The 26,379-nt window shown below is 54.8% G+C and overlaps 2 protein-coding genes across 17 annotated transcripts in view; one reads left to right on the forward strand and one right to left on the reverse strand.

Moving 5' to 3' along the window:
* The window catches only part of OGFOD3 (2-oxoglutarate and iron dependent oxygenase domain containing 3), a 28,283-nt gene extending 26,435 nt beyond the window's left edge, over positions 1-1,848 (reverse strand). For 6 of the 7 annotated variants that reach the window (XM_054456265.2, XM_054456263.2, XM_054456262.2 and 3 more), the window contains exon 1: positions 1,655-1,788. In XM_054456265.2, the coding sequence (XP_054312240.1) occupies positions 1,655-1,728 (74 nt within the window). In that variant the 5' untranslated portion in view covers positions 1,729-1,788. Of the gene's footprint in view, positions 1-1,654 lie in introns of all 7 variants that reach the window. The other variant, XM_063656376.1, reaches the window with a different exon arrangement.
* On the forward strand, positions 1,845-26,376 carry HEXD (hexosaminidase D). Of its 10 annotated transcripts, none has more exons than XM_063656370.1 (13): positions 1,845-1,983; positions 3,021-3,155; positions 7,801-7,910; positions 12,066-12,153; positions 17,138-17,302; positions 19,146-19,329; positions 20,133-20,204; positions 20,752-20,947; positions 23,236-23,318; positions 24,592-24,670; positions 24,760-24,861; positions 25,479-25,624; positions 25,912-26,376. In XM_063656370.1, exons 2-13 carry the CDS (start codon positions 3,072-3,074, stop codon positions 26,328-26,330), a joined length of 1,728 nt encoding a protein of 575 aa, XP_063512440.1. In that variant the 5' UTR covers positions 1,845-1,983; positions 3,021-3,071; the 3' UTR covers positions 26,331-26,376. The 10 variants fall into 10 exon arrangements, with proteins under 10 accessions (XP_063512440.1, XP_054312234.1, XP_063512445.1 ...); XM_054456259.2 differs by having other exon boundaries at positions 25,535-25,624; XM_063656375.1 differs by lacking the exon at positions 25,912-26,376 and adding an exon at positions 25,647-25,793 and having other exon boundaries at positions 25,479-25,534.
* Positions 26,377-26,379: the final 3 nt, after the last annotated feature.

Below are 26,379 nucleotides of genomic sequence, written 5' to 3' on the forward strand. Positions count from 1 at the left end.
TCTCCTGCCCCAGCCTCCTAAGTAGCTAGGATTACAGGCGTGCACCACCACCCCCAGCTATTTTTTTGTATTTTTAGTAACAGAGACGGGGTTTCACCCTGTTGCTCAGGCTGGTCTCAAACTCCTGACCTCAAGTAATCTAACCGCCTCAGCCTCCCAAGGTGCTGCAATTACAGGCAAGAACCACCACGCTCAGCCTCAAAAGTCTATATTTCTATATTAACCATTCAGTGCTGACAAAAACTGTTACTCGGTAATTCAGAAAATGTACAAGGTCACTGGAAATTTTTTAAATGTATTAATTAAATAACTTCTCATATTACTATTGAAGGAAATAGATACGTGTATGTTTATACTTGAAATATTCTTTTGGAGAGATTTGGTTTTTGGGAGAAAGTAGAATACTTATAAATCATTACTAGGTCATTCATTTATAAAATTAAAGCTGCATGCTAGTCTGATGGTAGTGGATCCCCAGAACTTATTAACCTTAGTGTCACCAACGTTGGTATACAACCCCCCACTGCTAAATTTGACTGGCTTTTAAAAAATTATAGCTGTGGCCAGGTGCAGTGGCTCACGCCTGTAATCCCACCACTTTGGGAGGCCGAGGCAGGTGGATTGCTTGAGGTCTGGAGTTCGAGATCAGCCTGGCCAACATGGTGAAACCCCATCTCTACTAAAAATACAAAAATTAGCCGGGAATGGTGGCGGGCCCCTGTAATCCCAGCTACTTGGGAGGCTGAGGCAAGAGAATCTCTTGAACCCAGGAGGTGGAGGTTGCAGTGAGCCGAGATTGTGCCACTGCACTCCAGCCTGGGCAACAGAACGAGACTCTGTCTCAAAAAAAAAAAAAAAAAAATTATAGCTGTGAACTAGCATGAGGCATTTAAGATCCTATCTAGTAGACTCCAAAAGCAGCTGAGATGAAAAAGGGATCAAAATCTCAAGAACAAACTATGAGGTTTAAGAGTTATTGCAGTCTATCCAAACCTGAGGTGTCCTCCTGATATTTCTAAACTGACGACTTCAATGTGCAAATCGTCAATAGAGGGGAATTGGGCACTCCCCAAAAGAGCAAAATATTAATATCAAGCAAGCGAGAAGCTGCATTCTGCACGTTAGAGGTTGCTTCACTAATACCTGCAAACCAATGATCACCTGTAACATTTTAAAATCCTAAAACTAAGCCATTCCTCCATGGCACCCGATCCTCTAGAATTCTACGGGGAAAGCAGGTTTCGTGGTTTAAAAGTGAAGGCGGAGGCACGCTCCCGGCTCGGGCGGACTTTCCAGGCTGCTGGGTGGGTTATTCCACGGGACAGCGACAGCCAAACGGCAGGTTCCCGGAGCAGCAGCAGCAGCTCATCAGGCTGGGAGCAAAGCCTCCTTCTCTTTCTCATGCCCCTCTGGGATCGGTGGGCCTCTGCCGTCGGCCACCGCGGCTCCTGCCCGCACCTGCCCTGCTCCCAGCATGGGCTGCGGTAGACCCCGCCCCCCGCGGCAGACCACGCCCCACCTGCCCCACCCCACCCCCCCGTCGGGCCAGGCCCCGCCCCCGTCGGGCCAGGCCCCGCCCCATCAGCCCCGGTCCCGCCCATTCCACGGCCCTGTCTGCCGCCGCAGCGCGCGCCCTTCCCCTCCTCACAGCTACCTGCTCCGGTTCCGGCGCTCGGCCGCTCCGTTGCCCTCGGGCGCCTTGGTTGCTGCCCTCCGCTGAGGAGCCATCGGACCAGGCCGCCGCGGAGCCGGGCCGGACGCGGGCGCCAGGCCCGGGGACCAACGCGGTAACAGGGAGCGCGAGGCAGGCGCGGCGCAGGGACGCGGGAGCGACGCGCTCGGCCATCGGCCCCTGGGCTGGCGGCCAGGCCCGAGCAATCGGCGGCCGAGCGGGGCGGGGCTCAGAGCGGAGGCGGTGGCCGCGAGGGCGGGGCGGCCGGGCCTGGCTGCGCCCCCGGACCTCGCGGGACCGCGGCGGCGCAGGTGAGGTGCGGGTGCGGCTCTGGCTCTGCGCGCTCGGCTGGGCGGCTGCTGGCTGGAAGCGTTTCCCCCTCGCTAGTACCTGGAGAGGGACGGCCGGGCTCCCGAGCGGCGCCTCCCAGCGTGGCTGTCCCGCAGCGGCGGTGCGGGGCTGCTGGGGGAGGCTTGCACCGAGCCTGTGGGTGAAAATTGTGACTGGTCGTATGTACAAACAGAAAGTGCTTGGTGTGCGTGTGCACCACCGGCCTGCCCTGCTGTGTTACAGAGCCCTTAGGGTCGGGAGCCTCCGAACCCCTGCACGGAACCAGGGGTTGGATTACTGAGCTGAGTCCGTCTCACATGCAAAGCTTTCCTTTCCTTTTCTCACCCAATCCTTTGTGCTTTCATAGTAGATAGGAAAAATAAATTAAAAATACATAAATTTTACCCTTCCCCAGCTGCTTCGTTATCCCTTGGATGCCGCCTTTATTCAATATAATACTATGGTCAGCTCTGATGCATTTGGGGGCTTTTTAAAAATTAGCAGCTTACCTTAAATCCTAGACAGTTTTCTCCAACCTGGAGTCAGTTTTGCAGTTTCTTCCTCTTTATAATCAAGCTGATCTGAGCTCTAGAAATACAAATTAGTTTTAATATTACCTAAAATTAGGATAAATTTCCTACAGAAGCATCATATTGTGCGGCCTGATAAGAAAATGTTTAGAGGCTTCTGCCCGACTGTTTTCACTAGCATAGTACATCTAGTTTAACAAGGTCTTTAAAACAAGGTTGTTTGGCAGTTATTTGTGTTATTATAGATCATAACCATCTTATAAACAAACCAGTGCTGTTTTGTTTTAGCAGCAAATCACACATAGCAGAGGTCTCAATATCTTAACATGGAGGTAGACTTCTGGTTCATTTTCATGTTAGCAAAATGAGTTTCCTCCAAGTTAATCTATCAAAACTGGCCAGTATCAGAACTGAAACTGAAAGTATAAGGGGAAAGGCAAAGGGAGAAGCTTCTGCCCCTGTTGATAACTCTTGATTTTCTCCACTAGGAAGAAGTCCCCAAGGAGACTTCGCCATAGGAGTTCACAGGAAATATTGAAATGTCAGGTTCCACGCCATTTAAGATGAGATTAGTTCATTTAGACCTTAAAGGAGCTCCACCAAAGGTCTCGTACCTCTCAGAGGTAAGGACTCCCTTTTACCTCTAGAGCATTACTTTTTGCCTTGGCTTCATTCTTTAAAGTTTTGAGCAGTGTTCTGTGGAAATGGGTACCTAGAACACAACCACAAGGTTCTTGGTGGAGCAAAATGGTGGCAGCAGCATTGATTTTGAATTTCCCCCATAGCTTCTCACAACAGAACAACCAGGATGACAAAAGGGAAAAAAAAAAGACAGAGAACAAAAGAAACTCACAGCGTCTTTCTTGTGGGTTGAAGTGTGTCTTTCCAAAAAGATATGTTCAAGTCTTAACCCCTGGGACCTGTGAATGAGACCTTATTTGGAAATAGGATCTTTGCAGATGTAATCAAAATAAGATGAAGTTGTACTAGAATACGGTGAACCCTAATCCAGTGATTGGCATCCTTATGAGGAGAGGGAAATTTAGAGCCTGAGACACACGGAGGGAAGGCAGTGTGAAGACCCAGGAGAATGCCCCGCGGTGCCGGCAGCCAAGATGGTCATGACGCACCACGAACCCTGGGATGCCGAGGACAGCTGACGATCACCAGAAGCTAGAGAGAAGCAAGGAAGGGTCCTCCTCTGCAGCCTTCAGGGAGAGCTGGATCTGCTGACACCTGGATTTTGGACTTAGGGCCTCCAGAACTGTGAAAGAATAAATTTCTGTTGTGTCAAGCCACCCAGTTGTTTGTTTGTTTGTTTTTTGAGACGGAGTCTCGCTCTGTCATCCAGGCTGGAGTACAATGGCGCAGTCTCAGCTTACTGCAACCTCCACCTCCCAGGTTCAAGCAATTCTCCTGCCTCAGCCTCTGGAGTAGCTGGGATTACAGGTGCCTGCCACCATGCCTGGCTAATTTTTGTATTTTTGGTAGAGATGGGGTTTCACCACGTTGGCCAGGCTAGTCTCGAACTGCTGACCTTGTGATCCACCCGCCTTAGCCTCCCAAAGTGCTAGGATTACAGGTGTGAGCCACCGTGCCCGGCCAAGCCACCCAGTTTATGGTCATTTATTACAGCAGCCCTAGAAAACTAAGACACTCTTCAACAAAATTAGGTATCAGGGTTTCCCCATGGATCCCAAACTACAAGTGGGTGGGACCAAACCACAGACAGACTAACACCTGTATGGGGTTAGCGGCCAAGCAGGAGGTAACAGAGGAAAGAGGGAAACTCCAACAGTGCTATGACCAGAGGACCCAGAAAATAGCCTCAAAAGTAAGTAAAGGTCTCCCATAACGAGAAGCAGGGCAGAGTTTTAATGGCTCCCATCTGAGATTGAGTGCAAAGAGACTTAAAGGAGGGTGCAGGGGAGGCCGAGGCTGCAAGGCTGTCAGAAATACCTAATGAAACATCTAGGAGGGTGCAGGGGAGGCCCAAGGCTGCAAAGCTCTCAGAAATACGTAACAAAACTTCCTTCCAGAGGAACAGCGCCCCCCAACTAAGGACAAAACGGAAAGACGCCACATTGAACTGGGCAGGAACAGCGAAGGGAAAGGTCCTGGGGAAAGGCGTCCAGAAGAGGCGGAGGTCAAAAAACACTGCAGAAGCAGCTACACAGAGCCTGCAGTTTCTAATACCGCATGGCAGCAGTAGAGGAGGGGGCCTTGAGGCTGGCCTGTCACCATTGCAAACACAAGAGCCTGTTCTTAAAAATGAGCAACAGACTGGCCATGGAGGCTCATGTCTGTAATCCAGGCACTTTGGGAGGCCAAGACGGACAGATCACCTGAGGTCAGGAGCTTGTGACCAACCTGGGCAACATGGAGAAACCCCGTCTCTACTAAGAATACAAAAATAGCGAGGCATGGTGACACATGCCTGTAGTCCCAGCTACTTGGGAGTCTGAAGCAGGAGAATTGCTTGAACTCAGGAGGCAGAGGTTACAGTGAGCCAAGATTGCGCCACTGCACTCCAGCCAAGGTGACAGAGCAAGATACCATCTCAAAAAAAGAAAAAAAAAAAGCAGAAAAGAGTGTTGTTTAACATCATACAAAGATAGGTAAGAAAAAAGAAGGCCAGGCATGGCGGCTCACGCCTGTAATCCCAGCACTTTGGGAGGCCAAGGAAGGTAGATCACAAGGTCAGGAGATCAAGACCATCCTGGCTAACACAGTGAAACCTTGTCTCTACTAAAAATACCAAAAATTAGCCCTGTGTGGTGGCATGCGCCTGTAATCCTGCTCCTCGAGAGGCTGAGGCAGGAGAATCACTTGAACCTGGGAGGTGGAGGTTGCAGTGAGCCGAGATTGTGCCACTGCGCTCCAGCCTGGGTGACAAGAGTGAGACTCTGTCTCAAAAAAAAAAAAAAAAAAAAAAGATGATCTGAATAGCATTGCAGCAGTGAAGGTGCTCCAGACACACAGGCCCACCCAGCAGGAAACACTGTTCCGTAATATTTCATAACAAGATAAAAGATACTCAGAAGATGACAGAAGCTGTGAAAGAGCAGCATAAATCAGAAATAGAAAAGCCCAGGCCAGGCTCAGTGGCTCACAACTGTAATCCCAGCACTTTGGGAGGCCGAGGCAAGCGGATCACTTGAGGTCAAGAATTCAAGACCAGCCTGGCCAACATGGTGAAACCCCGTCTCTACTAAAAATACAAAAATTAGCCAGGCGTGGTGGCAGGCACCTGTAATCCCAGCTACTTGGGAAGCTGAAGCACGAGAATTGCCTGAACCTGGGTGGTGGAGGTTGCGGTGAGCTAGGATCGCGCCACTGCACTCCAGCCTGGGCGACAGAGCAAGACTCAGTCTAAAAAAAAAAAAAAAAAGACAAGCCCAGAAATGTGGTAATTAGACAAAAGGAAGTTGTAAAAAATTCCCTGTGGAGCTCAGAAATGAATTATAAGGAAAAAACAATGTTTTTAATGAAAACTAAACTATAAGAAGTGTAAAAGTGAGTAGACACCATGGAAAGTGCAGTATTTGGAAACAGATGACAGAAAAGAAAAAAGCAAACATGGAGAGATGAAAAGGCGTTCTGACAATTGAATATGGCAAAGAAGACTGAACTTACATACAGCTGATGAAGAGGCATTTTGACTTGGGCCGGGCGCCGTGGCTCACGCCTATAATCCCAGCACTTTGGGAGACCGAGGAGGGCAGATCACCTGAGGTCAGGAGTTCGAGACCAGCCTGACCAACATGGTGAAACCCTGTCTCTACTAAAAATACAAAAATTAGCCAGGCGTGGTGGCAGGTGCCTGTAATCCCAGCTACTCGGGAGACTGAGGCAGGAGAATTGCTTGAACCTGGGAGGCAGAGGTTGCGGTGAGCTGAGATCACACCACTGCACTCCATCCTGGGGGACAAGAGCAAAACTCCATCTCAAAAAAAAAAGAAAGGCGTTCCAACAATTGAATATAGGCAAAGAAGATCCAACTTACACACAGCTGGAGTCCCTGTTTCCGTCATCTGTTGCTGCGTGACAGATCTCCCCAAACTTAAGGTCCCCATTCATCACCCCTTGTGTTTCTGTGGGTTGGCTGCATGGTTCTGCTTTTCTGACCGAGGTGCCCTCAGGTGGTCACAGCCCCGTAACATCTAGAAACATCTGATGGTCTGCGTGGCCTTCCACGTCCGGCAGTTCATCCCGACTGTCAGCTGGGGCTCCTTGGTTCTCCTGCACATGTGTCATCCAGGAGGCCTAGCATGTGCCTGTAGTCCCAGCTCCTTGGAAGGCTGAGGCTGAAGGATCACTTGAGCCCAGGAGTTGGGTGCTGCAGCGAGCCATGATCATGCCAGCACGCTCCAGCCTGGGCGACAGAGTGAGACCCCGTCTGTTAAAAAAAAAGAGGCCGGGCACAGCGGCTCACACCTGTAATCCCAGCATTTTGGAAGGCCGAGGGGCAGATTACCTGAGGTCAGGAGTTCGAGACCAGCCTGGCCAACATGGTGAAACCCCGTCTGTACTAAAAATATGAAAATTAGCTGGGCATCGGGGCAGGCGCCTGTAATCCCAGCTACTCGGGAGGCTGAGGCAGGAGAATTGCTTGAACCCGGGAGGCAGAGGTTGCAACGAGCCAAGATCACGCCACTGCACTCCAGCCTGGGCGAGAGAGCGAGACTGTCTCAAAAAAAAAAAAGAGAAAGAGAAGGAAGCGGGGAGGAGAATGAGGGGGAAGGGACCCCATGAGTACAGACCAGGAAGGAATGGGTTCTGCACCCCTCTCCCACCTCCCCCAGGTGCTGACACCAACCCTTCAGAGCCCTGCTCCCCCCGCCCCGGCTCCTCCGGCCCCATCCCCCATGCCTTGCCATTCTCCTTCAGCCTGGCTGCCCTGTCCCCCGTGCCTTGCCGGTGCCCCTCAGCCTGGCTGCCTTGCTGGGCCCCCGTGCGTGAAGAGCTGCTTCTCAGTGGCTCCCTGCTGGCTGGACCCGTCCCTCCCAAGCTGAGCTACCAGCGCATTGAATAGCAGCCCTGTTTCATAGCATATCTCCCCTTCTGTGCAAAATAGTCACTGGAACGGGGGGTTTCATTTGGCATAACGTAAAGTACACATTCTGGACTTAAGGTTCCCAGGAGAAAGAGGAATAGCAACTCCCACAGTCTCCACAGGCTGAAAGGGAAGGCGTCTCCCTGCTGTGGACTTGCCACATCGTGCTCCAGCGGCCACTTCTTCCTAACCTCTCCCTGTTTACCCCCCAGATTTTTCCTCTGTTCCGTGCACTAGGTGCAAACGGCCTCCTCATTGAGTATGAAGACATGTTTCCCTACGAGGGCCCTCTGAGGCTGCTGAGGGCCAAGTACGCCTACAGGTAACACTGCCCGTGGCAGGGACAGGGGCGCGGCGTGAAAGCAGGGAAGGGGGGGTTCGGCAGGGCAGGAGGAGCAGCAACCTGGAGGTGCGGGTGGAACAGTCAGGAACTGAACAGTGGTGGGTACGTTCCTTTTTTGTCTTTTTAAATTCATCTCTTTAATTGTAAAAAATAATTATAAAATGAAAACAAAGTTTCATTTCAAACATTCGCTGGACAGAATTTTGAAACATTTAAAGGGAAAGTAAGCATCAGCAGCGCCCCCTACAGGAAAGAGCTGCAGTTCCTGTCTCTGTCCTGCAGGCGTTTCTTCTGTTGATGGGAAGGCTTGGAGAAGGCTGGGCTAGGGAAGGCTAGAGAAGGCTGGAGAAGGCTGGGCTAGAGAAGGTTAGAGAAGGCTGGAGAAGGCTAGAGAAGGCTGGAGAAGGCTGGGCTAGAGAAGGTTAGAGAAGGCTGGAGAAGGCTAGAGAAGGCTGGAGAAGGCTGGGCTAGAGAAGGTTAGAGAAGGCTGGAGAAGGCTGGAGAAGGCTAGAGAAGGCTGGAGAAGGCTGGGCTAGAGAAGGTTAGAGAAGGCCAGAGAAGGCTGGGCTAGAGAAGGACGGAGGAGGCCAGGGAAGGTCGGAGGAGGCCGGAAGAGGCTGGAGGAGGCCAGAGAAGGCTGGGCTAGAGAAGGCTGGAGAAGGCTAGAGAAGGCTGGAGAAGGCTGGGCTAGAGAAGGTTAGAGAAGGCTAGAGAAGGCCAGAGAAGGCTGAGCTAGAGAAGGTCGGAGGAGGCTGGAGGAGGCTGGAGGAGGCCAGAGAAGGCTGGAGAAGGCTGGGCTAGAGAAGGCTGGAGGAGGCTGGGCTAGAGAAGGCTGGAGGAGGCTGAGCTGGAGAAGGCTGGAGAAGGCTGGGCTAGAGAAGGTTAGAGAAGGCTAGATAAGGTTAGAGAAGGCCAGAGAAGGCTGGGCTAGAGAAGGCTGGAGAAGGCTGGGCTAGAGGAGGCTGGAGAAGGCTGAGCTAGAGAAGGCTGGAGGAGGCTGGAGAAGGCTGGGCTAGAGAAGGCTGGAGGAGGCTGGAGGAGGCCTCCGCGCAGGGAGGGGCTGCTCTTCAGGCCACAGTCGAGCCTTGAGTTAGAGAAGAGAAGAATTAAAGGGGAGAGAATAAAAATCAATAAAATCAGGTGTGGTGGAGATGGGAGGCCCCTGCTCAGTGTTAAAATCATAGGTCTCTGTGAAAATCAATAACGGCCCCAAAGATAAATGCGCAATGGACATTAACTGGCCAATCCCAAAGGAAGGAACAAAAAAGGCCAATAAGCATATAAGAAAATGTGAAGGCCAGGAGCAGTGGCTCGCGCCTGTAATCCCAGCAATTTGGGAGGCCAAGGTGGGCAGATCACTGGAGCTCAGGAGTTTGAGACCAGCCTGGGTAACATGGTAAAACCCCATCTCTATGTGAAATACAAAAATGAGGCCAGGTGCAGTGGCTCACGCCTGTAATCCCAGCACTTTGGGAGGCCGAGGTGGGCGGATCACTTGAGCTCAGGAGTTCGAGACCAGCCTGGGCAACATGGTGAAACCCCATCTCTACATAAAATACAAAAAATAGCCATGGATAATTGCGTGGGGCTGTAATCCAAGCTACTCGGGAGGCTGAGATAGGAGGATGGCTTGAGCCTGGTGTTAGGTTTTTTAAAGGGAAGGCGAGGGTTAAAGAAAGACAGAGAGAGAGAGGGCGGCTCTACAGCAACAGAGGTATATAGTGCAGAAACCTACAGAGGTGGGGGACCAGCTTAATACCAGAGCCCACTGCCGCTTACAGGCTGGGGTACTTACAGGCCTGGACGGGAGGGGTTTGGGCAGTAGGGCTTCTGCCTGGGAAGATGTTGAGAGACGTTCCCATGATGAGGCAGTTGGGTCCTTGTTCCCAGCAGAATACGATCAGGACGTTCCTTCAGTTGGGCCTTTGCCCAGCAAGGTATGTTCAGGATGTTCCTGTGCCGTGTGGTCAGGTGGTTGGGATGTTCCTCACAGCCCAAACCCCGTGGAATGTTTCACTTCAACCTGGGCCTGGAAAATGGCAGGGGGCTTACAATATGGTGCAGTTTGGATTAACACCCAGGAGCCAGAGGCTGCAGTGAGCTGAGATGGCGCCACTGCACTCCAGCCTGGGCAACGGAGCCAGAGCCTGTCTCAAAAAAAAAGAAAAAAAAAAGGAAAGAAAGAAAGAAAATGTTAAACCCTCATAGTACTCAAATCAAAGAAACTAAATCAACAATGCAACACCATCCTGGCTACCGAACTGGTAAGGCTTTTTAAAAAATTATAAGACTCGGGCCGGGCGCGGTGGCTGACGCCTGTAATCCCAGCACTTTGGGAGGCTGAAGCAGGTGGATCATGAAGTCAGGAGTTCGAGACCAGCCTGACCAACATGGCGAAATCCTGTCTCTACCAAAAAAAAATACAAAAATTAGCTGGGCGTGGCCAGGTGCGTTGGCTTAACGCCTGTAATCCCCGCACTTTGGGAGGCCGACACAGGTGGATCATGAGGTCAGGAGATCGAGATCATCCTGGCTAACACAGGTGAAACCCCGTCTCTACTAAAAATATAAAAAATTAGCTGGGCATAGTGGTGGGCGCCTGTAGTCCCAGCTACTCAGGAGGCTGAGGCAGGAGAATGGTGGGAACCCAGGAGGCAGAGCTTGCAGTGAGCCAAGATTGCGCCACTGCGCTCCAGCCTGGGCGACAGAGCTAGACTCCGTCTCAAAAAAAAAAGAAATTAGCTGGGTGTGGTGGTGCGCACCTGTAATCCCAGCTACTCAGGAGGCTGAGGAAGGAGAATTGCATGAACTCAGGAGGCAGAGGTTGCAGTGAGCCGAGATCGCACCACTGCACTCCAGCCTGGGTGACAGAGCAAGACTCTGTCTCAAAATAATAATAAATAAAATAAATTAAATAAAAAATTGTAAAGACTATGTGTTGATGAGAATGAGAAAGAGGAAAACTACCTGCTGGTGAACATAACATAACATCTGTTCTGGGAGGACTTCGGTTCCATGTGTCAAAACTCCAAAATGCCCGCACCCCATGCAGCCCACACGTGGTTAGACCAGAAGTGAGGAACGGTGAGCCAGGGTGTTGGCCTGCGATGAGATAATCAGGTGCGATGAGATGATCCAGTGCGATGACATGATCAGGGGTTTGCATTTTCTTTATAGTCTTCTAGTTTTCTTCCTACAGTGAAGACATTTTGTCTTTTGATGTGAAAAAGTAAAGTACCAGGGTTCCTTTGAAACTTGAAACAGGAACGTTTAAAGACTTTATGTAACTCATAAATCTATAGAACGGATTAGCCTAAAATGGTTCAAACACATACAAAAACTAGAAATAGCTTTTTTTTAGATAAATTCATAAATGACAGCTCATGTAAAGCTTGTGAAAAACAAAGAGGTCCACCCGGGGCAGTCAGCCCTTCCCAGGATGTGGCCCTTCTGCAGAGGACGTGCGCCCCAGGGATTGTTTCAGGTCGAGGGCCCTGTGGTGGACCTGCCCTCGGGCAGCTGCTGACCCGGCTCTGGATGGAGTGTGGCTCCTTCTGTAGCTTTTTTTTTTTTTTTTTTTAAAGACAGAGTGTTGTTCTGTCTCCCAGGCTGGAGTGCAGTGGTGTGATCTTGGCTCACCGCGAACTCTGCCTCCCGGGTTCAAGTGATTCTCCTGCCTCAGCCTCCCGAGTAGCTGGGATTACAGGTACATACCACCAGGCCTGGCTAATTTTTGTATTTTCAGTAGATACGGAGTTTCATCATGTTGGCCAGGCTGGTCTCGAACTCCTGACCTCAAGTGATCTGCCGGCCTTGGCCTCCCAAAGTGCTGAGATTACAGTGAGCCACTGCGCCTGGCCTTGGGTAGTTTCTTATAACATGTGATGACTTCATTCTCTTGTCGCGGGTTGAAAAGCGAACCATTACTTGAGGACGTGCTAGAACATCATCTTCCCAAATTTTGGAGCAGGTACCTTTCCAGAAATCAGGATATCTGTCAAGCTTTGTGGAGTTTAGGGCCTCACTGTTTCCCGGAGAGCCCCCGAGGGCCTGATGAGGAAGGGCTGGGGGGGGTGTGTGGACGTCACGTGCTGCCCACGTGACCCTCTCTCTGCATGAATTTTGTCTCTCCAGCCCCTCTGAAATCAAAGAGATCCTGCATCTGGCTGGACTCAATGAGCTGGAGGTGATTCCCTTGGTGCAGACATTTGGACACATGGAGGTGAGTGGCAGAAATGGAAGTTACCTGGTGCCAGGTGTGGGGTCCAGGGGCTGCAGGCTGGGCCAGGCTTGTGCCCAGGGGTAGGTGCAGTGGGCCCGTGGTTGGGGTGCAGGCAGCGCAGCTCAGCACAACATGGAAAGGCCTTTGGTCTAGGAAGTCCCTGCCTGACTCGGCCAGAGCTGCAGGTTGGGGCTGCCCGTCTGCCTGAGGAATGGAAGGAAAGAGCCAGAAAAGGGGTCCTGGAGGCTGGGAGGCAGTTTCCTTTTTAATTTGTATTCATCAGAATAATATTATGTGAGGTAAAACACAGTATTAAGGAAAGAAAAGGTGCTTTTCAGGCCAAGTGCAGTGGCTCACACCAGTAGTAATCCCAGCACTTTGGGAGGCCGAGGCTGGTGGATCACCTGAGATCAGGAGTTCAAGACCAGCCTGGCCAACATGGCGAAACCCCGTCTCTACTAAAAATACAAAAATTAGCCAGGCATGGTGGCGGGCACCTGTAGTCCCAGCCTGCTCGGGAGGCTGGGGCAGGAGAATCGCTTGAATGCAGGAGGCAGAGGTTGCAGCGAGCCAAGATCGCACCACTGTACTCCAGCCTGGGCGACAGAGCAAGACTCCGTCTTAAAAAATATATATATACACATATTCTTTTTCCTGTCTGCATCAAACAGGAAGTGAAGCAGCGTTAACCACCACACTGATTTAATGGCTCTTGGGTTCCATTTATTTCTCTAACAGATACACCATTCTGGCTTCCACACACCGCGGGAAAGAAGGTTGTTTTCACTTACACATGCCGGTGTTCTGGGCGTGCCACCGGAGTTCCTTCCCACAGCTTGGTCCTCCGGCCTTTCTAGTTGATTCTCTCCATCGCACTCTGCTCTGGGACCTGGCCTGCGCTCTTAGCCTCCTGCCATCTCTCCACAGAATGTCTCTCCCAAGGCCACCAGGGTCCTCCAGGTCACTAAGTCCAGGGATGGTTTTAGTCCTTTCCTGCTGGACTCCTCGGTAGCTTCTGGCATCCCCAGCCGCTCTCCTGAGCCCCACACTTTCCGGCTTCCCTCTGCCTCTGACTACGCCTCCTCGGTAGCCATTTGCATTTGCCTCTCTGTAGCTGGCGGTCCCCAAGGCTCCTCTCAGTCCCTGTCCCCACCTCCCACTCTCTAGATGGTGCCATTTCTGCTCCTGCTTTCTCTTCGTCCTCCTCTTCGTCTTCCTCTTCCTCTTCTTTCTGCACCTCAGCAACTCCAGACCTCCTGGGTTACAGACCCTCATCCCCAGCTGCCTGCTGGTCGCTTCCATTGAGGGCCCTCCTCCAGCCTCTGGTGTGCAAACCAGAAGCAGACCAGCCACAGTCAGCACCACCACCCGCCCGTGCCGTGACCCATGTTGGTCCTGCTGCTGCTCCTCCTCCTCTTCCTCTGTCATGCAGGCACCACCCCTGTCTAAACCACTACAGATTCACCATGAAACTCTCCTAACGGGTCTCCCAGGGCCACTCTGCCCCTCCGTGCCCCTCTCCCCACAGCAGCAAGTCACAGCACAGCCCTGACCACTCACACTCGCCATCTCCTCAAAGGACACTGCTGTCAGGGCAGAAGTGATCGCCACAAACGAGGTGGCTTAAGACAACAGAAATGTTCTCTCAATTCTGGAGACCAGACATCCAAAATCAGCATGTTCGAAGGGTTGGTTTCTTAGACCAGACATCCAAAATCAGCATGTCGAAGGGTTGGTTTCTTACTGAGGAAGACCCTCCATGTGTACATTTACTATTAGTATACCTTTTTTGTGTGTTTGTTTTTGAGACACGGTCTCACTCTGTTTCCCAGGCTGGAGTGTAGTGGTGCAATCTTGGCTCACTACAATCTCTGCCTCCCGAGTTCAAGTGATTCTCCTACTTCAGCCTCCTGAGTACCTGAGATTACAGGTGCACCAGCCCGGCTAACTTTTTGTCTTTTTATTAGAGATGAAGTTTCAAGATGTTGGCCAAGCTAGTCTCAAACTTCTGGCCTCAGGCGATCCGCCTGCGTCAGCCTCTCAAAGTACTGGGATTACAGCTGTGAGCCATGGCGCCCGGCCTACTATACCCTCTTGGTATACTAGAAATAACTGCTCAGGTGTTTTGCCCTTTTTTTTTTCAACTTGAGTTTTTAAGGTTCTTTGTATTTTCTAGATGCAAGTCCTCTGATGGTATGTAATTTGCAGGTATTCTCTCCCAGCGTGGAGCTTACATGCTTCTGGTGTCATTGCTAAAAACTCTGTGTAATCACCAGATCACAAAGATTTTTCTTGTATTTTCTTATAAAGTTTAACTTGTGTGCATTTTTCATTTAGATCTATGATCCATTTTTAGTTTGGTATTTTTATTCTTTCTCCAGAACCCTTGAACATCCAAGTTATTTGTCTTGAGTCACAGTCTCACTCTGTCACCCAGGCTGGAGCGTGTGGTAGAATCACAGCTCACTGCAGTCCTGAGCTTCTGGGCTCAAGCAATCCTCCCACCTCAGCCTCCTGGGTAGCAGGGACCACAGGTGCGCACCACCACACCCGGCCAGTTTTTTTATTATTTGCAGATACCAGGTCCCACTATGTTGCCCAGACTGGTCTCGAACCCCTGGCCTCAAACAGTTCTCCCGCCTCAGCCTCTCGGAGTGCTGGGATTACAGGCGTGAGCCATTGCATCTGGCCCCATTTTGAGTTAATTTTTTTGGTTCATTTTCCTTTTTGTGAAGAGTGGGGTCTCACTATGTTGCTGGACTGATCTTAAACTTCTAGGCTCAAGTGATCTTCCTGCCTCTGCCTCCCTAAGTGCTAATTTTTTTTTTTTTTTTGAGACAGAGTTTCGCTCTGTCACCCAGGCTGGAGTGCAGCGGCGTGATCTCGGCTCACTACAAACTCCACATTCCGAGTAGCCTCAGCCTCCCGAGTAGCTGGGATTACAGCGCCCGCCACCACACCCAGCTAATTTTTGTCTTCTTAGTAGAGACGGGGTTTTGCCATGTTGGCCAGACTGATCTCGTCAAACTCCTGACCTGAAGTGATCTGCCCGCCTCGGCCTCCCAAAGTGATGGGACTATAGGGATTCGCCACCACACCCGGCCTTCTTTCATTTTTAGAATATATTCATAGTAGTTTTCTTGAAATATTTGATAAATTCTGCATGTGGGCCCTGAGAGTCAGAGTCTGTGAACTGGATTCTACTTTCCAGTTTATTTGCACATCTCAAAATTTTTGGTTGAGAACTGAACATTTCAGTGAATACATTATAGCAAAGCTGAATGTTTACTCTTTTCCCCAGTGGCTGGCGGTGGTCTTTTTGTTGTTTTCTAGCAAATGGCCTGCATTTAACCTGCAGGACCTGCCCCCAGCTGTGTGCACTCACTGATGTCTGTGCTGAGATTTTTTGGTTCTTATTTTTATGTTTTAGCCTGGCTTCCTAGGGTCATCCCTCTGTCTTCATAGCTGGTGGTCAGCCAAGGGTTTGGGCAGAGGTTGTGCTCCCACACCTCGAGCCCACAGGCCTCCTCCCCTTGCCACGGGGCTGTGTGTGGGCGGTGGGGGGGTGCATCCCTAGGTTCGCGCAGTTCCCACCCGGCCCTCACAGGTCCCTGCACGTGTGTATGGCCCCTGTCAGCCAGGCCTGAGGAGAGTGTGCAGCACCATCTGGCTTTCTGTTTCCAGGGTCACCCATTAAATCTGCAGCCAGTCTTGGCTCTCCCCAGCGGGGACTGCACCCTCTGGCAAGCGGAAGACAGGGCCTCTTCTCCAGTTGCTGCTTCTACTGACAGCGCCCCCACAAGGGGTGGGTTTTTAACCCAGCCTCAAGTTAAGTCTGCCCCTTTGGCAGCAAAGCTGTGGTTTCCACAGTGAGGGGGAAGGGGGCAGCGAGCAAGTCTAGGCCGAGGCCACAGAGTCTCTGTTCTTACACAAAGTTAGAGTGGTCTTTCATAGATAAGCATTTTTCTGTTTTTTCTTTTCAGAGACAGGGTCTCACTCTGTTGCCCAGGCTGGAGTGAAGTGGTGTGATCATGGCTCACTACAGCCTCAACTTCCTAGGCTCCAGTGATCTTCCCGCTTCAGCCTCCCAAGTAGCTGGACCACAGGCAGGTGCCACCATACCTGGCCACTTTTTTTTTCTTAAACCGATTTTGTTTTTAAAAAATTTATGGCTGGGTGCAGTGGCTCACGCCTGTAATCCCAGCACTTTGGGAGGCCAAGGTGGGCGGATCACAAGGTCAGGAGATCGAGACCATCCTGGCTAACATGGTGAAACCCCGTCTCTACTAAAACAAAATACAAAAATTAGCCAGGTGTGGTGGCGGGCGCCTGTATTCCCAGCTACTGGGGAGGCTGAGGCAGGAGAATGGTGTGAACCCAGGAGGCGGAGCTTGCAGTGAGCCGAGATCACACCACTGCACTCTAGCCTGGGCGACAGACCAAGACTCCATCTCAAAAAAAAAATATATATATATATATATATATATTTAGTCTGGGCGCGGTGGTTCACGCCTGTAATCCCAGCACTTTGGGAGGCCAAGGAAGGCGAATCACTTGTGGTCAGGAGTTCAAGACCAGCCTGGCCAACATAGCGAAACGCCATCTCTACTAAAAATACAAAAATTAGCCAGGCGTGGTGGCACATGCCTATAATCCCAGCTACTGGGAAGGCTGAGGCAGGAGGATCACTTGAACCCGGGAGGCAGAGGTTGCAGTGAGCCGAGATTGCGCCACTGCACTCCAGCCTGGGCAACAAAGCAAGACTCCATGGGGTTTCACCATGTTGTCCAGGCTGGTCTCAAATTCCTGAGTTCAAACATTCTACCCACCTCAGCCCCCCAAGGTGCTGGGATTACAGGACTGAGACTCTGTGCCTGGCCTAATTTTTTTGTATTATCCGTAGATTTGAAACAGAAGCCCCAGGTGGGCAGAAGATCAGTCCAGCTCCTCCACCCCCAACGCGAACTTCTCTGTCTCTCCGCAGTTTGTGCTGAAGCACGCAGCCTTCGCCCACCTGCGGGAGGTGGGCCCCTTCCCCTGCACCCTGAACCCCCACGAGGCGGAGTCCCTGGCGCTGGTGGGCGCCATGATCGACCAGGTCCTGGAGCTGCACCCAGGCGCCCAGTGGCTGCACGTCGGATGTGATGAGGTGGGTGCTGTCACCCCAGCTCTGTGCAGGACACTCTCCCCTATCATGGCTTGTCCTTTTAAATAGGAAAACCTTCCAGGCACTGAGGCCTAGAGACAGGCTTGTTCCCCTCAGGGAGCCCCGTCCAACATCTTCTCCAGGTGGATGGGCAGCCTGGCATGGGACAGCCTGCAGAGCCCGAGGGAGGCTCTCCGGGTGGATGGGCGGCCTGGCATGGTACAGCCTGCAGAGCCCGCAGGAGGCACCCTCGTGTCAGATGAGACCACCCCAGGCAGCTGGGCTGGTGGAAGCCTGTGGGTGATGGGCAGGTTCACGCCCCAGGACCAGCAGTCAGCACGAGTCAGGGTGTAACTCGAGGGACACCCTTTCGTTGCTGAGAGGAAGGAAGTTCTGCATTTGGACCCTGAAGCACCCACTGGAAAAGGTGGTCCCCAGGGGGTGCTGGAGACGTGCCCCCTCCAGCCCAGTGAGCCCCCACCCTTGCCCCTCCCGCCACTCACTGGACTCCAACTCAGTCAGGGCCTGGGCAGGATGCAGAACTGAAAGGGGCGGGGTTGGTGCCCACGGGGCTGGGAGGTTCTGCAGGGCTGTGGCTCACAGGGAACCCAAGCTGAACATTTTAGTCCCACAAGTTTCCTTTTTTTGAAGGAAACCTGAGTGTGTAAAATACACATAAGCTTTACCATTCTAACCATTTTAAAATATAGGCTGGGTTTGGTGGCTCACGCCTGTAATCCCAGCACTTTGGGAGACCAAAGTGGGTGGATCACCTGAGGTCAGGTGTTTGAGACTAGTTTGGCCAATGTGGCAAAACCCCGTCTCTACTAGAAATAAAAAAATCAGCCAGGCGTGATGGCGGGCGCCTGTAATCCCAGCTACTCAGAAGGCTGAGGCACGAGAATCGCTTGAACCCAGGAGGTGGAGGTTGCAGTGAGCTGAGATCACGCCACAGCACACCAGCCTGGGCAACAGAGCAAGACTCCGGCTCTAAATAAATAAGTAAATAAATAAATAGGCCGGGCACGGTGGCTCACACCTGTGATCCCAGCACTTTGGGAGGCTGAGGCAGGTGGATCACCTGAGGTCAGGAGTTCAAGATCAGCCTGGCCAACATGGTAAAACCCCATCTCTACTAAAAATACAAAATTAGCCAGGTGTGGTGGCGGGCGCCTGTAATCCCAGCTACTCAGGAGACTGAGGCAGGAGAATCACTTGAACCCAGGAGGTGGAGGTTGCAGTGAGCCGAGATTAAGATTGTGCCACTGCACTCCAGCCTGGGCAACAGAGCAAGACCCTGTCTCCAAAATAAATAAATAAATAAGTATAAACGTCAGCACCTCTTCCAGACATTCATGGTGTGGGCGATCACCCCAGGGCAAGCCCCGCACCCGCCACCAGCCCCCGGCGACCACGGTCTGCTTCCTGTCCTGGTGGATTTGCCCGTCTGGGCCTTCCACGGGCACCGAGTCACACAGTGTATGACCTGTGCTCCTCCGGGCTGTCGGCCACCAGAGCTTGGCTGTCTGCTGAGGCCAAGCCGTGTTCATGGTGGGGGACGCTGCCCCGTGCTGGTCCATCATGAGGGATGGACACCTGTGGTCTCTGCTTTGGCGGACATGAGAAGAGCTGCTGTAAACATTCACAGGAAACCTCGAGTAGAAGTTCAGGGCTCAGTGAGGAAGACAGGGACACGCTGGGGGTGGTAAGGAAAGTCTCCAAGCCCCTCCCCGGCCTCCTCCCCACAGGCAGCAGCGCCTCTCCGCCAGGGCACGGCATGAACCCCGGACCCTCCCGCCGGTGTGCACGGCTGCCAAGGCAACCCCGTCCCGCTCCTTCCTTGCAGCTCTATTACCTCGGAGAGGGGGAGGCCTCACGCCGGTGGCTGCAGCAAGAGCAGAACAGCACAGGGAAGCTGTGCCTGTCACACATGCGGGCGGTGGCCAGCCACGTGAAGGCCCGGCGCCCCAGCGTGACACCCCTGGTGTGGGACGACATGCTCCGAGACCTGCCTGAGGACCAGCTCGCAGGTCGGCCAACAGAGCTGGGGGAGGGGGTGGGCCACTGACCTGCCCAAGACCTGCGGCTTCAAAGAAAGAAGGTGCTGTAGGAAGTGGGCCCCAGGGTGAACCCTAGCCCTGCACAGACCCGCCACAACCACCTCCTGCATCCCCTTGACACCGGGCCTGAGTCGTTTCCCTGGAAGCCGTGGAGGTTTGGGCAGGAGAGCACGGGCCTGTCCAGTGGCCCAGAAGGCTTGGGAGTGTCCAGCACTTGCAGCAGCCTCCTCCAAGGCCATCCCTGCTGGGACTGGGGGCCGAGGTTCCCGCTGGCTGCTCCTCCAGCCCCTGGGCCCTGCTCACTCTGCCTGAGCCTTTGGGATGAGCTGCTGAGCGCCTTTCTGGGGCAAGAGGTGGTACTCAGACACCTGGCCCGGTTCCACACAGAGCCCTGAGGCTCAGTGAGCTCCATAGCAGACCTGGGAGCCAGGATGTCCTAGGGCCGTGCCGGCCTGGCAGCTCCCACCCATGCATGGCCACATAGATGACTTAGAGTGACCTCCATGCAGCCGCGTACTCCAGCTGTGCCTGTGGCTCATGGCCTGGTAGAGCGGCAGTGGGAGCATCGTCGCTCCAGTGGGCGCTGGCTTAGAAAGGTGCTGTGTGTGGTTGTGGCATTCATTGTCAAAACCCAGCACGGTGCCAAGTCTGTCTTAAAAAGGTATCTATGCTCACACTTTCAAGCAAAACGAGAACAAGTGGGTCCGAGGGGCTGAGGGTGTGGTCCAGGTGTCTCACCAACCTCACGTCCGCTCTGTCTGCTCTGTCTACAGCGTCCGGGGTGCCGCAGCTGGTGGAGCCGGTGCTCTGGGACTACGCGGCTGACCTGGATGTGCACGGCAAGGGTCAGTGCCAAGTTGTGGGGGGTGTGTTGTCGTGGCCATGTGCCTGGGAAGGCCATCCCTGGTCCTGTGACTCTGCAGCCTGAACTGCCCAGCCTGGAGCCTGCACGGGTAGAGGCCAGGGCACAGCCCCAGCAGACCCCAGCCCATGGTGCCTCGGGGCAGCTGCCCTGCACCAGTGCCTCACCTCCCCATTCCACCTGTGTTTTCCTAGTGAGCAGGTGAACCAGGGGCCACGTACGCTCTGGAGTCTCCCCGACTGGGACCCGGGCCGGCCACATACACTCTGGAGTCTCCCCAACTGGGACCCGGGCCAGCCACATACACTCGAGTCTCCCCGACTGGGACCTGGGCCGGCCACATACACTCGAGTCTCCCCGACTGGGACCCGGGCCGGCCACATACACTCTGGAGTCTCCTACACTGGGACCCGGGCGTGGCCGTCTCAGGCGGCTCCCATGTTGGCTCTGGGTATAACCCCGGGAGGCATGTCCGGGGCTGTGTTGGCCGCCTTCCCGGGAGCCACTCACCTCTTTGCTTTCTCACCCAGTCCTCCTCATGCAGAAGTACCGGCGGTGCGGCTTTCCGCGGCTGTGGGCAGCCAGTGCCTTCAAGGGTGCCACGGGGCCCAGCCAGGCCGTGCCCCCTGTTGAGCACCACCTCAGGAACCACGTGCAGTGGCTGCAGGTGGCGGGCAGCGGGCCCACGGACTCACTGCAGGGCATCATCCTGACTGGCTGGCAGAGGTAAGCCCTGGCCAGTCTGTCCTTAGAGGGTCCAGGGCAGCTCTGGTGGCCACCACGTCGGCCTGTCCAGCGTCCGCCAAGGGCCTTGCCAGGTCGGTCAAAGGGGAACAGCCCGGGCCTCCGAGAGGAGCTGCAGAAACAGCCACGTGGGGTTGGGCCCTGCACGCCAGAGCGGCTGCTGAGGGACGCTGCTCCCATGTTCAGGGTCATGAACACGTGGCCCCCAGCCCCCATGCTGCCCGTGTGCGCCGCACCTGAGGCTGTGTGTGTGTGTCTTGCTTGTGGCACGAGGAGGGGTTTCGGTTCTTTCAGGATTTCACTCTGTGCTAGAAATGCCGTCTTAATTCGGACCCCATGAGAAGGTTCTTGGGTCTCTCACAGGAAAGAATTCAAGGCCGAGTGCAGTGAGGGAGGATCCCACCAAAAGGTGCCCAGTGACAGAGGTGGGGCCCTTGGAAGGCCAGCACAGGTGTGCCCAGCTCTGTTTTCCGTTTTTCTCACGTCAGGGTCTTGTATACATAAACACTAAGCTGTGCTACCTGTGGGTGGACCAATAGTATGACAGAATTTAGTACTCTGTGGGCTGAGTGCGGTGGCTCATGCCTGTAATCCCAGCACTCTGGGAGGCCGAGACGGGTGGATCACCTGAGGTCCGGAGTTCGTGACCAGCCTGGCCAACATGGTGAAACCCCATCTCTACTAAAGATACAAAAATTAGCCTGGCGTGGTGGCACATGCCTATGATCCTAGCTACTTGGGAGGCTGAGGCAGGAGAATCACTTGAACCCAGGAGGCAGAGGTTGCAGTGAGCCGAGATCACGCCGCTGCACTCCAGCCTGGGCGACAGAGCAAAACTCTGTCTCAAAAAAAAAAAAAAAAAAAGGAATGTATTACTCTATGATTTAAAGAAAACTGTCCTGGACATTTCAGTGTGTAGCCTATGGAAGCCTAACTCTAGAAGGTACATGCTGTCGTGGGTGTGGGGATGCCAGGACTGTCCGCTGTTGTAGGAGTGGCCCCTGCAGGTATCTAAGCACTTCCTCAGCTGTAAACATCCCGTGACTGTGGGTCCTGCCTGGCAAGAATGGGCCTTGTTAGTCCCATGAAGGAGCTGGGCCTCCGTGGCATCACCCTCCGTGGCGTCACCCTCCGTGGCATCACCCTGGTGCTCCCAGGCCCCTGCTCCCCTGACAACACCGTGTGAAAAGCAGAGCTAAGATAAACCCCTGGTCGCCGGCCAAGTCCTGACCTCGGGTCTCATCTCAAGTTAGAGGATTGGGGGGCAGGTGGCGCAGGTGACGTGGGCTAGGCGAACGGCTGGAGGCCGGACCCCCCAGGGGCCCCGTGCCCTCACCACAAAGCTCAGATTGAGATGGAGTCAAGAATTTCATGGTGGGGACCGCAGAGCCTGGTGGGCCAGCCTGCTAGAGGGGCAGCTCACAGCCACCATGCATGTCTGGAGCTGGCAGCGGCTCTGCAGAAGCTTCTAGATAGTTCCCACTGTCCTGTTGGGATACAGCTCTGTCTGCATAACCCAGGACCATCCGTAGAGCGGGGCGAGGCTCCTCCTCCCACAGAGCAGCGGCACATCCTTCAGGCGAGCCTGGGGCTGTGGTGTCAGGCATTGCCCAGCCTTCGCCTGTGCTCACACCTGGGGCAGCGTCTGTCACCCACCTCACAGCTGAAGAAACTGAGGCACGGGCAGGTGGAGGCACCCTACCCACCAGTGGGAAGCCCAGGCCAGGCCAAGGCCCCCCAGCCCTCGCTTGGGACAGATGCTGCCCCTGACCTGGTGCCTGCCAGGCCTGATCTCTCGCCCTCCTCATGGGGCCTTGGGGAAAAGCTGCCACCCCCACCAGCCAGACAGGAGGCGGCCGAGGGAGAGGGTGGGGCAGGAGGGGCCCAGAGGCCCTAGGAGGGGGGCGTCAAGGGCAGCCCCCAGAAGCAGAAGCCCTTTTCTCAGAGGCCAGAGGTGCTGGGGGGAGGGACAATGACCAGCCACCCACCCAAGGTCCACCCAGAGTTCTCATGGCTCCGGAGAGCATCGCAGCAAGGAATCCCCACGCTCTTCACTTGTCCGGTTTCTAGAACGGAGTTGATGTGAGAGCCCTGCCGCACAGAACCTGTCTTGGAAACCCTGGGCCCCATGGGTCGAGGGGATCGGGCTGCCCCCAGCGCTGATGTAGCCCAAGGCCCTGGAACAAGAGCAGGGATGTCCCAAGTCAGGGCGCCTGTGTCAGGCTGCTGGGGGCGGGCTGCGGAGCTGAGCGCCCCTCTCATGGACCCAGGTACGACCACTACTCTGTGCTGTGCGAGCTGCTCCCCGCAGGAGTCCCGTCCCTGGCCGCCTGCCTGCAGTTGCTTCTACGCGGTATGTCTGGTCTGGCCACCCCAAGCCCCACCGGCTCCTCCCCGAAAGACCCGGAGGGCAGGAGGCCAAGCACCCAGTGCTCCAACCACCCTGCTGGACTGTGGTGGTTCTCACAGTAGGAGGATGGTCTCACCGCCCCAGCTCAGCCACCCATCTGCCCTGAAGTCCACCCAGGCCGGGCCTGTGCCCAGGTCTCCAAGCCTAAGCCCAAAGCAGGCTGGAGAGTGACGCGGGAGGCACCCCTCAGACACAGTGAATCCGCAGAAATGCACGCAGGTCAGATGTGGGGAGCGGCTCCACCTTTGCTGCACACACGTCCTGCAAACCTGGCCGAGCAGGTGTGGGGCTCAGGTGCTCGGCCCTGGAAGGCCCTGCACCCTGGACCCAGCACTCACACTTCCAGGTCTCCTGAGGGAGCAGCGGGACTTATGGGCAGGGGCAGGCACCGGGGAGCCCCTTGGGGTCGGCAGGGGGCTTGGCCAGATGAGCTGTGTGCGTGGAAACTCGCAGGCCACACAGGAAATTAGCCTCTGTGTGGTGCTGATGCAGAAAGAAAAACGGCCGAGACGCGCTGAGAGCAGGACCCGCAGGCACGGCGGCCCAGGGACGGGGATGCGGCCAGTGAGAGGACGCAGAATGAGATCACATTGACTTCTCAGTTGCTGACTCTCAACTGCTTAGAAAGGGGCAGAAACGATAAAAACAGACACCCATGTGCCCCACACTAAAGAGCTGTGTTAATATTGACGGTATTTGCAGAGTCCCTTGCCCACAGCCCCACCCACCACCCCTGTGACTGGGGCACTGCCCTCCTGCCCTCTCGCCGTCAGCCTCTTGCAGCAAGTATTTCCATGAACACCAAGTCGCAGATTTGTCCACGCTGGTGCCCGCAGGCCTCATGGGTTTGTTTCGGGTGCTCTAGAATATTCCATCGATTGTGTAAACCACAGTGGCAAACTCTGCGTGAGCCCTGGACACCTGTGTGGGTCGGGCTGCGCCCAGCAGGAAGAGCCACTTGCTGTCCGGGTGTTGCTGCTGGCAACACCATCTTACTTCTGTTTTCTGATTTTTAAAAAAAGGAACATATTTCACGTGTTTAAAGAGAAGCAGCAGGCCCATCTGCCCCCAGGTCCCCTTGGGGCCGGCACACACGGGGCTGGGCCTGGCCAGTGGCTCTCCATGCCGCCCGCCCACCTAGGCCTGCAGGTCCCAATGTAGCCCCCTCCCCTCCTCCAGAGGCCCCTCCAACCGCCCTGCTCGTTTGTGATTTCAGGAGGATTTGATGAAGATGTTAAAGCGAAAGTGGAGAACCTTCTTGGGATTTCCAGCCTGGAAATAACGGATGCTGTTAGGCAAGCACCCTGCAGCCCTCCCCGTCCCCTTCCTCCCCTCCCCTTCCCCCGCCCGTGGAGACAGCCGTTCTCAGCAGGGCTCTCCGCAGGGAGGGGGCCGGCTCTTTCCCTGGCAGCAACATCCTTGCCCTTGTCACACAAGTCAGCCTCCATCTGCGCAGCTCTGTGGACGCGCTGCTGGAGGGCAACAGGTGAGTGTGTGGGTCAGGGGCAGGTGTGGGTGAGCGGGCAGGCATGGGGTGGGTGCGGGTGAGGGGGCAGGTGCGGGTGAGGGGCAGGTGCGGGTGAGGGGCAGGTGCAGATGAGCGGGCAGGCATGGGGCATGTGCGGGTGAGGGGGCAGGTGTGGGTGGGAGGCAGGTGCGGGTGAACGGGCAGGTGTGAGCGTGCGGGTGAGGGGAAGGTGCGGGTGAGGGGCAGGCATGGGGCAGGTGCGGGTGAGGGGGCAGGTGCGGGTGAGGGGCAGGCATGGGGCAGGTGCGGGTGAGGGGGCAGGTACGGGTGAGGGGGCAGGTGCGGGTGAGGGGCAGGTGCGGGTGAGGGGCAGGTGCGGGTGAACAGGCAGGTGTGAGCGTGCAGGTGCAGGTGAGGGGCAGGTGCGGGTAAGCGGGAAGGCATGGGGCAGGTGTGGGTGGGAGGCAGGTGTGAGTGAGGGGGTAGGGACAGATGCAGGTGAGAGGCAGGTTCACAAGTCCCCCCACTCCCAGGCACAGGAGGAGGCAGCCTCATCCTTCACAAAGACTTTCTGGGGGACATAAGACTTACAAATGTCAACCCCATTCTTAAACATTTTCTGTATTACTGCAAAGCCGCCCCACGGCTGCCTTGGTAGCCCGCGGCACACCCGTATGTGGATTTGCCCCAGGTATGTCACTGGCTGGTTCAGCCCCTACCACCGCCGGCGGAAGCTCATCCACCCGGTCATGGTTCAGCACATCCAGCCCGCAGTGCTCAGGTGAGGCCCTGGGCTCTTACAGGCCGTGCAGCCATGGGTTCCCTGAGGACTGCTGCTGTTGCTGACATGTCCCTCAACTAGAGAGCAGAGGGTGAGCCCCTAGTTGTAAAAGGCCCTCTGGACTCAGATGTGCAGCTGTCACCGACTTGTTCCTCCCGACATGCCGATGAGGTAGGGTCAGTAGCCCCATTTCACAGGTAAACTGAGGCACAGGGCAGTACTGACCATGGGGCTGAGGGCAAGTCCTGAGTGTGCAGACTGTGTGTTCACGGCACCCTCACCCGCAGCCTCCTGGCGCAGTGGAGCACCCTCGTGCAGGAGCTGGAGGCTGCCCTGCAGCTGGCTTTCTACCCGGATGCCGTGGAGGAGTGGCTGGAGGAAAACGTGCACCCCAGCCTGCAGCAGCTGCAAGCTCTGCTGCAGGACCTCAGCGAGGTGTCCACCCCCCCGCTGCCACCGACCAGCCCTGGCAGGGATGCTGCTCAGGACCCCTGAGGGGAGAGCTCATGCCAGGGGGCTCCTGCTGGGGGCTGGGGGGGCTCTGCACTGCCAACTGTTGGCCTGGGCAATAGGGGCCCACGTGGGCATCGTGCCCTCTGGCCCAGCAGTGTCTCGCCCACACTCAGTTCCTGAGGACCCTGGGGAGCCCCTGGGGGAGACACTAGAAAACACAGAAGGAAGCAGCACAGGGAGACCCGCTTTGTGATCTGCACGTGTGACACCGATTCTTTGGAAATAAAGAGTGGAAGCTGCGG

This window comes from Pongo pygmaeus, chromosome 19 (genome assembly GCF_028885625.2).
Source record: "Pongo pygmaeus isolate AG05252 chromosome 19, NHGRI_mPonPyg2-v2.0_pri, whole genome shotgun sequence".
Taxonomy (NCBI): Eukaryota; Metazoa; Chordata; class Mammalia; order Primates; family Hominidae; genus Pongo; species Pongo pygmaeus.